The following is a 17,444-nucleotide window of genomic DNA, read 5'->3' as shown; positions in this document are numbered from 1 at the left end:
TTTTTGTATTAATCTTTCTATCAAATTTTTGTTTAACATGTACAAAATACATGAATTTGCAAAACCAATAACAATGACAAAAAAACTAATCCACCATAACTAGGAGTTGTTTCTCTGTCATTGTTGCTACGTTGCTTCCAAGAATCGACTAAGCTTTTAATGGAATTTAGAATAAAATCTTGATTATAGGGTTTGATTGAAGAAGAAAGGGAAGAAAAAATAGAAGTGATTTGATAAGGAATTTGGAGGGACAAGAAAAACTGAGTGTTGGGGGAAACTTTCTCACGGTTAAAAAATCAAACGGAAGTTTGAAAGAATACTAAATATGTACCAATTCTTTAAACATGAAGGACTATTAGTGCTCCATGCTAAAAGATAGGAACTACTTTGATTCTTAACTCAAAGGATGATTTTGATCCTTTACTCACCATGGCTAAATGTAGCGGGCTCATCACTTGTACCGCAATTAAATGGATTAGCCCAACGCACTTGAAATAAAGTTAGTAACTTACAAAAATATTTAATTACTTGCAAGTTTGCAATATTATGAATTTCACTAGATTTTAACTCATACATGAATTCAAATTAAGTATAATTTATTCACGATACACTGTATCCAAGTAAATTTGTATGTATCTAGGATACATAAACAAATCTCACTTAACTCCCTCCTTTCTCACTAACTTGAAACCTAGTATAAAAATATTATTAGTGAAACAATATGTAGTTACTTCAATCTAAAGAAAACATTAATAATAAATATGGTGAAAATGCTTGTGTAATTAAATAGTTTTATTAGGCACAATACTTACTTGGACTATTGTCTTGAATTTATTAGAGTCCAAAATAATTTATGAACTTGGTAACATTTCACTACTTACCACTAAGGAAATACAAGTCCCAAAACAGAAGGAAAAAAAAGTGATTTCATGTACAAAGAGCAGTATATAGATAATGCTTCGTTTTACAAATCGAACATATGTATGTTCCTAGAAAATTTGGAAATTAATCAATGCAAGATTATCTAAAGCTTCCACAAGAGATGCTGAAGAATCAAGTAATAAAATTAGTAAAGACTGATTATATCACAGTTTAATTGAAGTTCCATCAAGGAATAATGCAAATTAGGAAATTGGATGATATTACTTCTTCAAGCTTTATGGGAAATGCTAGACAACTTTTCAAAAATACAAAATCCTACAACAATTCAATAAAATTTTCCTTAAAATACGATATAACCTAAAAGGTCGCTTCATGTTTACTTCCAAGTTTCTTAAACAAAGTTTATTTTAAACATTTTATTTCGCAGCAAATCAACCCTGCCAGCAATGGGGCTTCTCCACTTCGAAAGAAAAGGCACGTCCAGTACTTTCTAACTGAGATGCTACAAAAGAAAAGCTGCTAATATGTAACAGATCTAAAGCAGCGATCACAAAAATATTTGCATTTTTCTCCATGTTGGAATTCGGAGATATGCACACTAGCAGAAAACCAAGCAATAAACCATGGCACAAGAGATCAGACAAGAGAAACTTGATATTTGAAACCATGACTGGCATATTATGATCACGCCATCTCAATTCTCAGCTCGATGCATTCTTCCGCGCAGCATAAACACGGTAAGCTGCCAGTCCCACAACAGCTACAGCAGCCCCAACTGTGACAGCAATAGAGTTAGAATTGCATGTCGAACAATGAAAGATGACAAAGCATCTGGACATATGATAAAATTTAAAGAAAGCCTGAATATAAAGAGAATTTGTACCCTCCACATGTGAACCATCATACCATCTTCAACCATAAACTAAGACAAATCCAAGCAAACCATCCTAGCTAGGTGACAAACCAAAAAGACATGATATTTATTCTACGGGTGCTCGTTCCAATCTACTACTAGATAAATCCCCTAATGACCTCTAACCCCAGCCAGTTAGTACTTTGCTAATACGAAGAGAGTTCGAACTATAAGCTTTGATGCTTTTAAACTCTGGAAGGTTGTTTGTAACACAAACACTTCCTGTAAAAAAAAAATCGTCAAATATTCATAAAATGCATGTTGCGGAGATGAGGATGTTGAGATGGATGTGTGGGCACACTAGGAGCGACAAGATTAGGAATGAGGTTATCCGGGAGAAGGTGGGAGTGGCCTCTGTGGTGGACAAGTTGAGGGAAGCGAGACTGAGATGGTTTGGACATGTGAAGAGACGGAGCGCAGACGCCCCAGTGAGGAGGTGCGAGGTAATGGTGGTAGAGGGTACGCGGAGGGGTAGAGGTAGGCCCAAGAAGTATTGGGAGGAGGTGATTAGACAAGACTTGGCTATGCTTCACATTACCGAGGACATGACTCTAGATAGAAAGGAGTGGAGGTCGCGTATTAAGGTTGAAGGTTAGTAGGGTTAGCGTGTTGTCTTCCCTTGCAAGGGTATGGGTTGTTAGCGTTTGGAGTAGACCTAGCCTTATGCTGTTTACTGCGTTTCACGCATCGCATTACTTTCTTGTTGTTATTGTCTCATTTGTTGATTATACGCTATCTTTTGTATTGGCTGTTATGTTTTGTATATATCTCTCCTGTCACTTAGATTTGTTGTTCTTGAGCTGAGGGTCTCCCGGAAACAGCCTCTCTACCTCCACGAGGTAGTGGCAAGGTCTGCGTACACTTTACCCTCCCCAGACCCCACCTAGTGGGATATCACTGGGCATGTTGTAAATAACAAAGTAGTGGCAACTAATTTATAGGTTAGAATTACATCCCAGTGATTTTCTTTATCTAGAACTACGTTCCAGGTCATTGAAGTCCAAATAATAGCGCAGGGGGTCAAAGTCAATAGCTCTTAAGTGTTCTTCCAATGGAAATGTTTGACATGACGGCAGCAAAGTATAGGTTCTAAATGATAACATAAATTTCAGCCCTACTAAAACCAAAAGAAACCGCTGTATCATCAACTGTTAACTTCCAAAGATAAGGACATCTTTTTTTTTACAAGAACAAGGAAATATACGTGGTGAAACCCATAATAACGTTAGTTCTAATTATTTGTTTTCTGTAACTTGATGGCAGTAAAAAGTTCTTAAAAGGTCCAAAAAGAAATCAAATCAAATTGTTACCTGATACAAACATAAGAGATCGATTGACGAGCCGATGATATTGCTTACGGCTTCTTCCCGCTTCAGTTTCAGGGATGCTCAAATGTGGATGTTCCGCTGCATTAACTATCCTTCGGAACAAATTACTGAAATCCCCAAGCTTCGTGCTGATGGGTATAGGAGCTTCTATCCCTAAATCCTGGCTAACCTATTAAACAAATTCATCATGTAATTAGCAAATATCAAATTATACTAAAAATGTGCATTGCCTAACAACTTAAGATAATACATCATGTAGGTTTAGCCTCTACAGAAGATAAATTACACCAGGAACATGGATATACTCAAGCACATGCAGCAGTACTAGCTGAGCTTCACTCTTCAAGAAAATTGTTTTGATATGGTGCAGCAATCACAAAAGTAAACGTCACGCAGGTAAAAGGCATTTCACTAAAAATGTCAGGAGATAAATAAATTGAACCTGAATATAAAATTACTACTTGACAAAAAATATACTCAATTCTTGATGGTATGTAGGATAAGGATAGATACCCTGGTAGAATCTTGAATTTCGGTCAAATAAGGCTCCAGATCATCTTTAGCTGCTACAATGAGACAAGGCATCTCATACCCAGTGGCTTCTCCGTGGCTGGCAACATCCACCAGTAAATCTGCTGCTCTCTTCCAAGAAGCTTCATGAGAACTGGACATAAAAGGTATTAAGATGAGCTACTTCGCAAATGCAAGGAACAACTGTGAAAAGGAAAAAAAATGTAAGAATAGAATATGTGGCGGAATTATAATGGTATGCTCTTCCCTCTCTTCATTTCTATTTCCTTTCTAAGATAGAAGTAGTTCAGCAGTTGAGTAGAATACAACATGTGCTGTGCATAGAGTGGTTGCATTTAGTTATCTTGATGAAAAGTTAAGACAACATAGAGCCTGTAAATCTACCCCACAAAACATGCTGAATGGACTTGCATCATTTACTGGTCAACTATCTCTTTCTCCTTTCTTGGTATCCTTCTTGTATATAGCCAAGATGGCCTTGTCATTATCAATGAAATATTTTACCTGATCAAACATCAAACTAGTTAACCACCTTTCACCTCTTTCCTTTTTACCCTTCTGGCATGTCTGTTGTGAAACATTTAAAGAGTCTCATACTACTTTACATATTACCTAGAAGTCCTCCGAAAGGTAACAATAACTACAACCAACTAAACGTACTGCCACCACCACTGCTCTGGACCCTTATAGCTAATCATATATATCAAAAATTGTAAATGTGTCACCTATATCTTTCTGTAATCAATTTTCATTCACACCCCACACCCAACCCCATTTTGTATCTTGCTATTTTACTGTCTTATTTTCTTATAATCCCACGTCGACTACTTTCTTTTTAGCCTAGGGTCTATCAGAAACAACTTCTCTGGATTATACTGGGTATGTCACTGTTGTAGTTAACTGAATTCTAACACAGCTGAAAGTGTCAAACAGAAATCAATGAAGAAGAATAACTAGTAATGCACGCAATGTTGTGTTTCCAAGTCAAGAACAAAATAAACAGGATGATTTGTGATCGGAGGCCTAGGTAAAATATAGAAATTTCAGGAAAACAATAAAAAATCAACTTGAATCAATTTAGCAATGATGCATTTTAAGTCACCTGTCATGGACAAAAATTGCTATATCGCAATCTGCTAAAGCATCCTTGCTAGATAGAAGCTTCTTCACTTCATCTTCTGGTATCTCTCGTAGCACAAGAGATTTTTTAGCCCCCTGCCAATGTACAGAATAGCTGTTCTTATGCTAATGACAATTTTAAGAATCTGATTAAATTGCAGAGAACAGAAAATCCAACTACTACCAGACATGGTAATACGTAACCTGAAGAGAGTCCATTACATCCAAACAACATTAGGATCATAAAGAAATTATTTGAGGTATTGCTTGTCTACATGGAAATTTTCACCTTATTAATTAAATTTTATGTACCTTTTCAGTAAAATAAACATAGGATCTCAATGTTACCAGTTTCAAAAGAAAAAAAACATAGGATCATAAAGTACATAAAAAGCATTTTCAGTAGCCAGGGTGCTCTTTACTATAAGTTCTTCAATATGGAGGTTAGGTTTATGAAGAGATCGCAAACTGTAAGAATTTGGTGTTTAAAGGAAAGAAAAACTTGCATAATATACAATATTTTAGGGTACTTATATGTGGGACATCACAAACAAATGCAACTTGAGGTGTTGTTAAAAACACTCCTCGTTTCTGAAGATCTGCACTCTACCTACGTTTTGAAAAACCATGGAACAAACCTCCACTACAATAGCATACGCACTTTATATAGTGTTAAAACTGATGATTGCATGCTCAAGAATATATCCAAAAACTACCTTGTAAATTAAGAACCTAAGGAACGTGTTATTGGTAACAACAAGAACTGTAAACATATGTAGAAGTTCATCTATATTTACAATATTTATCTTAATTGTGTTCAAACTTTCCTCCTTGGTAGGGTAGGATTGTTGTAATCATGAATCGGAAAGGAGTATAATTACATCAAATTGGAGGGAGGTCAATGTATTTTTACCTGCAAGATATATTGAATTTTTTTCGTTATCCTACACGTGTGTTTGATTAATTCCTCCAATTTAATGAAATCATATCGTTTATTTGAGAAATTGTGGCCAATCCCCTCTAATCCTCAGAATCAGTAGGCTTTACCAATATCAGTTTCAGCACTCATGACAACCCCAACACTAGAAAGAAAGACAAGGTCAAACTCCTGGTGAACTCCAATAAAAACATTTTGCCTCCCAACTGCCAAACGAGCTCCATTGGTCCCAAACAAATTTTACTTTTTGGCTTCAATGTCCTTAATCCTTATCCTCTATAACCAGTTTTTGTCTATTTACCTGTGCATTTCGACACTACCTCAATCGTCAGAAAGCATATATTTCGCAACGGCTATAACTTATATTCCTCAACAACAAACTGCAAAGTGGATATAATTACATAGAAACATGTTTCCCCACCACCATATATAATTAGTAAAAATTTATGACATCTTAGAACAACTCAGTTTCAGTGATCTTTCACCAGTCAAGGTTATTTTAGCACGCTGTCTTGCAAGACCTTTCCAGATTTACAGTACCTATCACTTTTTTTAGTAACGGTGTTGTCTAGAGCCAGCTTGCGCATTTACACGACCTATCATTATCAGAGATCTAAACACAATGACTTAATGCTCCAAGAAGATCAGTGAAGCAGAGAATTTCTTATGAAAAATCTATTTGAACAACTATCTCTTGGACCAATAGTCAGTTCTAGGCAACTCATTGTCGACGAATTGCAAAAGGTAACTTCTCACCATGTTTCTTTTAACTTCACATTCTTTTGCTTATCCATACTCAGCCATGCACGTGATTAGAACCAATAGAACTATAATCAAAAGATGCAACATTATGGTGTAATACCATGTTCATAGCACATTGTATTTGCACTACCTATCACCTTTTTTTTTAAAACAGTGTTGTCCGAGCAATCTTGTGCATTTACACAACCTATCATTCTCAGAGCTCTAAACACTCAATGACTTAATGCTCCAAGAATATCAGTGAAGCTGAGAATTTCTTATGCCAAATCTATATGAACAACCATCTCTTGGACCAGTCGACAGTTATAAGCAACTCATTGTTGACAAATTGTATAAGTTAACTTCTTGACATGTTTCATTTAACTTCTCATTCTTTTACTTTTCCATACTTGGTCATGCACATGATTGCGACCAATGGAACCATAATCAAAAGACACAGCATTATGGTGTAATATCGTGTTCATAGCACCGGAGTAAGCATAGAGCAGGAATGTTATTCTTGCAATCAGTTTTTCATTTTCAACATTAACCAAGAAGAGAAGTACCACACAGGTATGTACCAGATATCTGAATATACATAATGTAAAATCAAAGGATTGTTATGCTCTTTCAATCAGTAACTCAATCTTCTCTTTTCCCATTCTTTTAACTAGTGACAATATCTATCTATCTGTAACTTTGTCTTTAAACCAACCAAAATAATATCTTTTTGAGAAAGCTTTTTTGAAAAAAAATTGAGAACGAACCAAAATAATAAGATATCTTACCCCTAGATCAACAACATTTACCGCATATTGATCGCCAGTAGTTGATTGGTACTCTTCTGGGAACGGCCTGCATCACAAATTACAGGAAACGCAAATCAGATAGGTACAACAAAAAATGGACCATCAAAAAAAAATCTTTCTCAATTAAAGTTGAGGAAAGCGAGTTTGATGTGCAACAGCTTCAGAAGAGAAACCTTCCAATAAATGAATTCAGAATGGCTGATTTTCCAGCCTCTTTTGGCCCAAAAACAAAACACTGATAGACATTTCTATCTGATTGTTGCTTCTTGCGATCTAAACGTCTTCTTCGAGTTAAACGAATAGCAGACGAAGGATCACCAGCATATCCAATATATATAAGATTCTCCACACTATAAATGGGATCAAGAAGTGTCATCAATGCCCACTGCATCCACGGGATAGAAAGAAACATCAAAACAATAGCATATGGAAACACATAAGCAAGAAAACAAACAGAATCATATAAGGCAGCTTATATAGAGAAAGCCTATGACCACTTAAATTGGGGTTTCCTATGGAAGACTTTGGAAAACATGGGTTTTGGGGAAAGATGGATAAACTGGATCAAATTTTGCACCACTACAGTGAAATTTTCAGTTTTGATTAATGGCTCTCCCACAGGTTTCTTCTCATCTGAGAGAGGCTTGAGACAAGGGGATCCATTATCTCCTTTTCTCTTTATCTTGGCAATGGAGGGTCTCAATGATATGCTAAGAACAGCCCAGACAAACAGCTGGATAAGGGGTTTCAATGCAAACATGGGGGATAGACAGAGTCTAGCTATCTCACATCTCCATTATGCAGATGACACGCTAATATTCTGTGATGCAGACATCAGTCAACTGAAGTTTTTAAGAATAATATTGATATTGTTTGAGGCAACTTCAGGTCTACACATTAATTGGGGCAAAAGTTACATCTATCCAGTCAATGAGGTACCTAGAATTGACAGTCTGGCAAATATTCTGGGAGGAAAGATAGGGGAGCTGCCCACAATATATTTGGGAATGCCTCTAGGAGATAAGAGCAAATCAAAAGGCATATGGAACAATGTACTGGAGAAAAGCGAGAAGAAGCTTGCCAATTGGAAAAGTCAGTATTTATCCCTGGGTGGCAGAGCTACTCTCATCAACAGTGTTCTTGATGCTTTGCCTACCTACATGATGTCGGTGTACCCTATGCCAGCAAGTGTAAGAGACAGATTAGATGCCATTAGAAGAAATTTTCTTTGGCAAGGAAACTGCGATCCAAATAAGCATAAGTTTCACTTGGTCAAGTGGAATGAAGTTTTAGTCAGCAAGAAAGAAGGGGGACTAGGAACAAGGAATCTGAAAATACAAAACCACAGCCTGCTAATGAAATGGCTGTGGAGATTTGCATCACAAGAACAGTCGCTGTGGAAAGACACCATTAAGGCTAGATATGGAATGGAGACAAGGTGGATCAGCAACATAGCAACACAACCATATGGCACCGGAGTGTGGAGGACAATCAGGAATCTATGGCCAAAACTTATAAACAAGTGCACAATCAAGATAGGAGATGGTGGAAAAACTCTATTTTGGGAGGAAGTTTGGGCGGGACAAGCTTCACTCAAAGCTAGTTTCCCTGACCTATTCAGCTTGAGTCTACAGAAAGTGGCCACTGTCAAAGAAATGAGAGATGCTCAAGGTTGGAATTTAAAGTTCAGAAGACCTTTAAATGATTGGGAGGTGAATAGAATGGTTGAATTTCTAAATGTCCTGGAACGATACAAGGAACTCAGTAACAGAGAAGACAAACTGCTATGGGCTCCAGATACACAGGGGAGATTCTCAGTTGGAACAGCTTACAGAAACTCACAGAGGACACACACTCAATCAAGCTACTGGCCATGGAAAATGATCTGGAAAGTTAAGGTGCCCTTCAAGGTGGCCTGTTTTACTTGGCTCTTAGCAAAACAGGTTGTTCTCACGCAGGATAACCGTATGAAGAAGGGCCTCGATTTGTGCTCCAGATGTTTTTTTTGTGAATGTGAGACAGAGACAATAAATCATCTCTTTTTACACTGTAAGGAGACAGTGAAACTTTGGCAAATTTTCATCAATAAAAGGGGCATCAGTTGGTCTATGCCAGGAAACATAAAGGAGGCTTTGGCATGTTGGAATCGGGATGGAAATCAGTCGGGGCACAGGGAGAGATGGAAGATTGTCCCAGCCTGCATTTGGTGGACTATTTGGCTGGAAAGGAATCAAAGATGTTTTGAGAACAAGAGCTGCTCTATGGAGAAGATGAAGCTGAAATGTTTAGCTCTTTTCTATTTTTGGTGTAAACATGAATATCCTCATGAAGATGAGGATATCACTAGTATGTTAGAATCCTTAAGGAGTTCATAGGAAAATAGCAACACTTTTGTATTTCTGATTGTAAGTATTACTGGAATACATCCTGAGTATTCCTGTGTTTATAATACAAGTTACCTTTTCAAAAAAAAAAAATATATTAAAATTCTGATCCCTGGCACAAGATCCAATAACAGTGACATGTTTAGAAATTGGCAAACAACAACAACAACAACATACCCAGTGAAATCCCACTAGGTGGGGTCTGGGGAGGGTAGAGTGTACGCAGACCTTGTCACTACCTCGTGGAGGTAGAGAGGCTGTTTCCGAAAGACCCTCAGCTCAAGTACAACAAATCCAAGTTAAAGGGGAGGAAAACAGTGTACAAAACATACCATCCAATAAGAAAGATAGTGAATAATCAACAGAGGAGACAGTAGCCTCAATAGCACAATGAGAGAAGTGAAACGCGATAAACAACATAAGGCTATAGGTATCACAGACAAGAACTGCAAGTGCAAGGCTAAGACTACTACACACGCTAACAACCCAGACCCTCGCAAGAAAGGATAACACGCTAGCCCTACTACCCTTCAACCTTAATACGCAACCTCCACTCCTTCCTATCTAGAGTCATGTCTTCGGTAATGTGAAGCTGAGCCAAGTCCTGTCTAATCACCTCTCCCCAATACTTCTTAGGCCTACCTCTACCCCTCCTCGTACCCTCTACAACCAGCCCCTCACACCTCCTCACTAGGGCGTCTTCGCACCGTCTCTTCACATGTCCAAACCATCTCAGTCTCGCTTCCCTCAGCTTGTCCACCACAGAGGCCACTCCCACCTTCTCCCGGATAACTTCATTCCTAATCTTATCACTCCTAGTGTGCCCACACATCCATCTCAACATCCTCATCTCCGCAACCTGCATTTTCTGAACATGTGAGTTCTTGGCTGGCCAACACTCCGCTCCGTACAACAAGGCCGGTCTAACTACCACTCTGTAGAACTTACCTTTAAGTCTAGGTGGAATTTTCTTATCACACAAGACTCCAGAGGCATTCCTCCATTTCATCCAAGCAACCCCAATGCGGTGTGTGACATCATCGTCGAATGTTTAGAAATTGGCATGTTCATCAATTTCTACACAGCCAAAATATTGGTTTTTTGAAGTTACACCATTACGAATCCAATCAATCCCAAACCAATTAGGCCAGCTATACATATCTTATACAGTGTTTAATATTTAGAGGATCCATCATAACTATTTTAGCACTGGTCATGCACCTACCGCAACCCTAAACTTTTTTTCAATCTTGGGGCCAACCATGTGTACCTCACATTTGTAATGCACAAAACATATTGAGCCAACCTAAACAGACCCCTAAAGGAAGAATATGGCAAGTATATCAATCAATAGAAACTACACCCTTCACCGGTGTTTCCACTGCCCACAAGAATACATTTATAGCATGTCATAGTGCATCATTTTAAAACAGACAATATATACAGTGCAAGTTAGCAAAAATGCTCCAGTAATATGCACCTCTGAAAGAAAACCATCAACAGAGAGTCCTCCCAAGGCATCCTTCTCTGCAGCATCCTTATACGGAGCATCACTCCAGGGGCTGATATAAGAAGATGATCAAAAAACAACAATCAGTTAGTATGATATGCGGCTTCAAATCCACCAATTCACCTTTTTTACTCCTAACCCGTGCATTTATGATAATGGGCAACCAACAGAATATCATTGTCATAATTAGCTTTCCTGATTGGTAGAAACAACATGATCATAGTCTATTGAAACTTTATTTTATCCACCATACTGTTTTCTTAATATAAGGTTATTCACTATAATTTTTTTCAATAACCTAAAAAGGCCACTCTGTAATTATTGTTGAATCTTCCCTAGAATTATCAGTTCCATAGATCCATGTTTGATAATTGAGATAGCTTTTTTTGCCTTCCTGGGAATGGTAACCTCTTTGTAATGCTTGCATCTTCTTGATGCTTTTTTGTTAGTGATATTCTTCTTATTTCATCAAAAAATAACCTAAACAGGAGTAGCTACTCCAAGTGAATCAGAACCTATCACTTCTCACTATAACTTCTTAACAGCTCCAGCATCAAGAACGTAGCTCATATGAATTATAGGCAGGCCTGGAAAGGCATTTTCCCCTCTGTCAACTAGAAACCACAAATACATCACCACTCAATATACAAACCAAAATAAAAGCCTATCATAATATCAAATCATTTTTCCTCATCTTCAGTAGCACAATCAAAAAGGAAATAACCAAATAGTAAAAGATATTAGGAAAGACAGATTACTTCTCTGGAGCAGTGGAAAACAAGTCATCAAGCTCATTGGATCGAAGAGCACCATCCTGATTAAGATCAAAAAAAAAGTTGTTAAAGTTGTAGATGACAAATAACATCATCAGAGTGATATTTCATATAACAGTTTAACCTCTAAGAAACCAGAATCAATATAAAAACAAATAACTGGCAAAGAGTTGAGTAAGTAGCAAGAATCTTTTCTATAAAAAATTTTAAAGAACTGTTGCTCGGACTATTTTAAAAATGGCAATAGGTGCATGTCGGATCCTCCAAAAGTAGTGCATTTTCGGAGGATCTGACACGTGCGCAACAATTTTGGAGAGTCCGGGCAACATAGAAAAAAATAAATCAATTATGGCATGGGCAACCTATAAGAACAGATGAAGGAAACAACAAAACCTGTAAAATTCATTAGCCATTGCACCTTTAATGGAATCTACTCCCCCACCCCAAATCCAAGATACCAAAAACTCCCTTTTCAACAATAAAAGTGCATTTGGTATGCCATATGAACCATTTTCCATGACGAGATATTTGGTTGCCTGATGTAATTTCTTCTCAAGAAAACATATATCAGTTTCCTCTACTACTATCTCAATTCTTGCTCCATGTCATTTGTTTTAACCACCACACAAATACTCAAATCTTCAACACTCAAAATTATCGTTGTAAGTTGTAACACATCTTACATTCCCATTCCTCAACCTATTTCCAAGTTACCTAATTTGATGTCCAACCAAGGCCGTGAAAGATTGTGAAATTAGCATCCAATATTTTGCGCGAAAAAACTCCATTGGAAACAACTCAATTATACTAAACAGACCCTATAAGAAAGAAACTTCAAACCTACATAGGACAAGCAGTCTCAACAAGACTCATAGATGAGATTGTTTATCAAACTTCAAGAACTTAAGAGAGAAAATGTACATACACCATCAATGTCAAATGTGAAGAAGATTCTTCTGAGGAAGTCCAATGCATCATTGGTCAGCTCCACACTCTACAGGAGGGCAAGGATACTTCAGTATTTCAAAGTGAACGCTCACAGTTATTACGTAGAAAGATGAATCATTGAAATCTTAAGCTGGCAGAACATCACAGCAATTAGAAATGAACAAACAGATCAACAGATAGTGTGTGTGTGTGTGTCAACAGAGGCATAAGTTATAAAGAACCTTTCAAACAAATCTGATTACGGAATACATATTTGAAAGGTAAAATTAGTTAATGGTTGAAAGGCTCAAAAGCCGAATCCGAATCTAGCGGTGACCATTGAACAAGTTCCTTCGGTTTGAGCTGGTTTAAATGCACAGAATGTATTTTCACCATCACCTTCTTCAAATACAGTAATTTCTACGGTAGCACCATGAATGGTGCGTCGCAAAAGCAGCGCCTAATACGCCGAACTCTCATATGAAAAGGGGTTCAATCAAGGTCTTATTCATTTTTTATTTGAGGTAAACTTGAAATTGTTCAAATTGTGTAACCATCAATTGCTGACACTGGTAGGAAAACCCAAAGTTATTTGATATAATTCAATTTGTGAAGAACATAAGTAGAAAGTTCATATTCTTTGGTCATTGATAAACAATTTGTTGGGCAATACTCAACGCAATTATTAAAAAGAAAACAAAAGATTCAAACTTGAATATATCTCCTTTATTGTTTCAATGATATTCCCTCCATCCATCTTTATGTGTACAGTATTGACTTCGCACATGCCTTTAAGAGGTATAAATAGAATGACAATTAACTATATCACCCTATGAATATAATATATCCAATGTTTTGGAAATACATTGGGGAAATGACTATAGTTAATAATAAAGGTAAATTAGGAACTAACTGATAAATTATTTCTTGGTTTTCTAAACTTGACAAGTAAAAGTGGACATCTCTTTTAGTATAGGAGACAAGTAAAAGTGAACGGAGGGAGTATTATTGTTTAAAAGGTGTTACTTGAGCAGAGGGTCATCCCAAAACAGTTTCTCTATCTCTACGAGGTAGGGGTAAGGTCTGTGTACACTCTATGTTGTTGTATTGTTTCAAAGATAAAAATATGATAAATTTATTGAGAGTTCTTTGATTATTTCCCCCGTGAGCCAGGGAGTTAATAGATCTTCCGTTCCTGGTGAAGAGGCAATGCCAACTAGATGCTAAATAGAGAAACATACATGCCATACAAATTAGCAAACCTGAAAAAAAGGTGAAGGCAAAATCTGAAGCTGGAGATCTACCACCCACGCAAAAAAAAGTACAAGGCCAAGAGCATAATGGTAGCAATAACTGCGAAGGATAGTGCAGAAGTTTTTGACTCCCGTTGGCCAGTAAGAATGAAAGGAGACAAAGGAAGATGGAGAGGGAAAAAATGGAATCTAGAGTAAGAAAAAGCATAGGAAGTTCTAACTTCAGGTCCAGTTCAGGGACAAACTTGCCTGGTCGGGATGTCTCTTGATGGGGGGAGGAAGCTGATCCTCACTCAGCCTGATCTCGTTATTGTAGCCAAATTTTCGCAGGACAGTCCAGGTTGTCTCCAGACGCCCTTTTTCAATAAACAGTGCATGAAGAAAGAGGAAACCTGTCAATGTAAGACCCTGTTCATTGACACCTTCCTGTAATTTTTCTTGCACGACTCTCTTAACACCAACTATTTCAGAAGGCTGTAGTGGAGCATTGAAGCATTTGACCTACACGATCATTGAATGATAACAAAAACGCACAAATTCAAAAGTTAGTCCTCAGATAGCACAAGTCAGTGGCTAGTCTACTGACTATAATAAGTTATACTAAATCTATGAAGTATATGACCTGAAAATCATTCAACTCTGCATCACTTAGGGCACCATCTCTATCAAGATCACAAAGAATAAATATTCGCTTCAAAGCCCTAACACATCGAGGCTTTAAAGTTTGAGCCTCCTGATCGAATAGTGGAGCAGTTGGATGAAGCACGGCTTTTTGTGCATAGTAGAAAACCTCAGGAATCTGCACGCATTCCATTTATGAGCAAAAGGAGAGAAATAATTCATCTGGGCAACTTACAAATAACACTTCTTTACTCAAAAGGAGGAAGAAGGGACACCATCAAAATTCAGACCAGGAGAAAGACCAAATTGTCTGACAATGAAACCTTAACTTGACAAAGTGATGATGCCAAGACAAAGTAAATTGACTTACCTGTATATGTCTAAATGCTGAACATTCAATACATGTTTCGATCTCTCGAAATTGTTGCATGATTGGTGACATCACCTGCTCCAAACTGACAGGGTACTGTTCATCCCTCTTATCTAGCATGCAACCCACGACAACAACAGGAACCCTAACCTGCACAATTATGTAGTCCACAACACATTAGTAAATGCAAAAACAAGCTTGTCGGAGAAAAAATTAATGAGTTAACTACCACAGTTCTAGAGCAGTCCTCCCAAGGATATGTTGTGCAACATTCCTGACAATTTACAAGGTGAGTTTACTGAATACACATATTCTTGGTACAAACCTCCAATCTGCGGAGTTCAGGAAGCCAGAAAGTACTCAGCCGATCAAGAGTCGCAGGCTTATCACAAGCGTAAGTTAATACAACTGCATCAGCTTTCTTCAGCTCTTCCACAAGTTTACCTCTATTTTCAGGACTGTGTTAACATAGATAGACATCAGAACTGAACCAAAAGATTTCATATGTTATTTCACATATTATAACTAGCTACTGTTAGAGGAGTGAAAAATATCCCAGATAAGCCACAAGACGTACCCAGACATGCATATACATTAATCTCGCACATACAAAAGACATTTCAGCTCTATGCACAAACTTTCTGTAAGTAAAGATTTATAGGCAGGTCTGATATAAGACAACTGGATAAAAACAAAGGGCCAGGTATATAAAACCACGAAAAGGAAAAAAACCATCTTCGATCTTTCTGGAACATGGTGAGGGAGATACTTGGCCAAAAAATGAAATAGACACAAGGTATATGCAACTTAACAAGTATCATAGACACCGTCACTAGCCAAGAAACTTAATAAGTATCATAGACATAATCAGTAGCCAAGAAACCAACAATAAGAAGGTAGAGAAAGGAATATGATAAGCACCTAGAAGACGTATCAATAATAGTTACAGGTACTTTATCAGGATAGATATCATCAGGGAGCCTTGTAGGCGGCAACACCGGAGGGACATTGGGCGGACAAGTATCAGTGGCGGCTGTCAAGATCAAGCTAGACTTTCCAGTTTTAGCATCACCTGCAACCACTATCCTAACACTTGGGGCATCACCCTTTCCAGCAGCTGAACCACCTCCTGCCATTCACTCACTACTCTTTCTCTCCTTCTGTACAGACACAAACAAAAACAATCAATACCACCCTTTTGGAGGGTCTTCACTAAAACAGTAGTCATGTCAAGATTTGAAAGATGAAACCCTAAAACCAAAACAAAAGAAAATCAGTCACATGTAGTTACATAAAAAGTACTTAAAGAGACCAAAAATCCCAACTGGGTATTCACGCGAAACACGAAACAAAATAAAGAAATCAAGATTCCGTCTACGTTCACCTACAAGTAGTATTTAGGAATCAAAATCCCAACTGAGTCTTCCCAAGAAATCAAACAAGAAACAGGTATCGATTTCAAATGCTAAATCTCTAAACCCCAAACAAAGAATATATAAGTATTTGCGTATCAAGAAATATACCTTTAGTGTGAGATTTGGAAATTTTTGAAGGGCCGAGGGGATGTTAAAATAGGCTGCTGGAAGAGGAAGCTTGGAGAAAAAGATTTTTGAGAAGAATTTGAAGGGATATTTCTTCTAGGCTTAAAAGGGTTTTTGGGTGTGGATGAAGGGTTTGAGAAATGTTAATTTTAATTCTTTTTACTAAAAATGTTCCAACAGGGCGGCCACGCTATAAGGTTCGAATACCTGTTTGGGTGTCCCTTGGGGCATACCTGTCTTAATTACTTGTTCGCATTTAAATTGACATATCTATTAAGATAATAATTATTGACATAGTAAGTTTATCAATTTACTTTTATTAATTATAAAGTTGATAAATTAAAAACTTAAGATTTTTAAAATGTTCTACATTTTTAAAGTAATTAACTCAGGGTATAATAGATAAAAAAAAAATTGTCATTTCTTGATTTGTCAAAATAGATAAATAATTAGGAACAATTAAAAAGAAAAAAATGGACAAATAATTAAGGATAGAGGGAATAATACTTCTATATCGTACCATAACATAACATTGCGTAATGACTTAAAAGTGTGATGTTTTTTTTTACTACTACTATTTGGCAAGTTAGGACCAAGTTTGGCTATGAATTTTTAACTTTATTTTAAACTAGTGAAACTATTCGCGCTTCGCGCGGCTATACGAATTATTTATAAGATAATAATATGAAATATGTAATATTTAGGTTAGTATCGAATATATAGATAATATTAATATTTCTCTTCATCTACGATATCATAGATTTTTTCATTTTATTTAAACATATAACATACTATAACTTTTTTT

At 37.0% G+C, this 17,444-nt stretch overlaps 1 protein-coding gene across 1 annotated transcript; it reads right to left on the bottom strand.

The window, feature by feature from the left end:
* Positions 1–1,115: 1,115 nt before the first annotated feature.
* On the bottom strand, positions 1,116–16,704 carry LOC125816051 (mitochondrial Rho GTPase 1). The gene is made up of 15 exons (XM_049495644.1): positions 16,622–16,704; positions 16,020–16,258; positions 15,424–15,556; positions 15,099–15,248; positions 14,730–14,906; positions 14,357–14,608; positions 12,853–12,921; positions 11,913–11,968; positions 11,125–11,206; positions 7,434–7,645; positions 7,240–7,306; positions 4,757–4,869; positions 3,637–3,787; positions 3,106–3,292; positions 1,116–1,657 (listed from the first exon to the last, which is right to left on the bottom strand). The coding sequence occupies exons 2-15, from the start codon at positions 16,232–16,234 to the stop codon at positions 1,584–1,586; spliced, it is 1,938 nt and encodes a 645-aa protein (XP_049351601.1). The 5' UTR covers positions 16,235–16,258; positions 16,622–16,704; the 3' UTR covers positions 1,116–1,583.
* Positions 16,705–17,444: the final 740 nt, after the last annotated feature.

The sequence above is a fragment of the Solanum verrucosum genome, unplaced genomic scaffold (genome assembly GCF_900185275.1).
Source record: "Solanum verrucosum unplaced genomic scaffold, falcon-dt-bn FXZP01000261.1, whole genome shotgun sequence".
Classification (NCBI taxonomy): domain Eukaryota; kingdom Viridiplantae; phylum Streptophyta; class Magnoliopsida; order Solanales; family Solanaceae; genus Solanum; species Solanum verrucosum.
The sequence above is the reverse complement of the archived record's forward strand: the minus strand, read 5'-3'. Positions and strand labels throughout refer to the sequence as shown.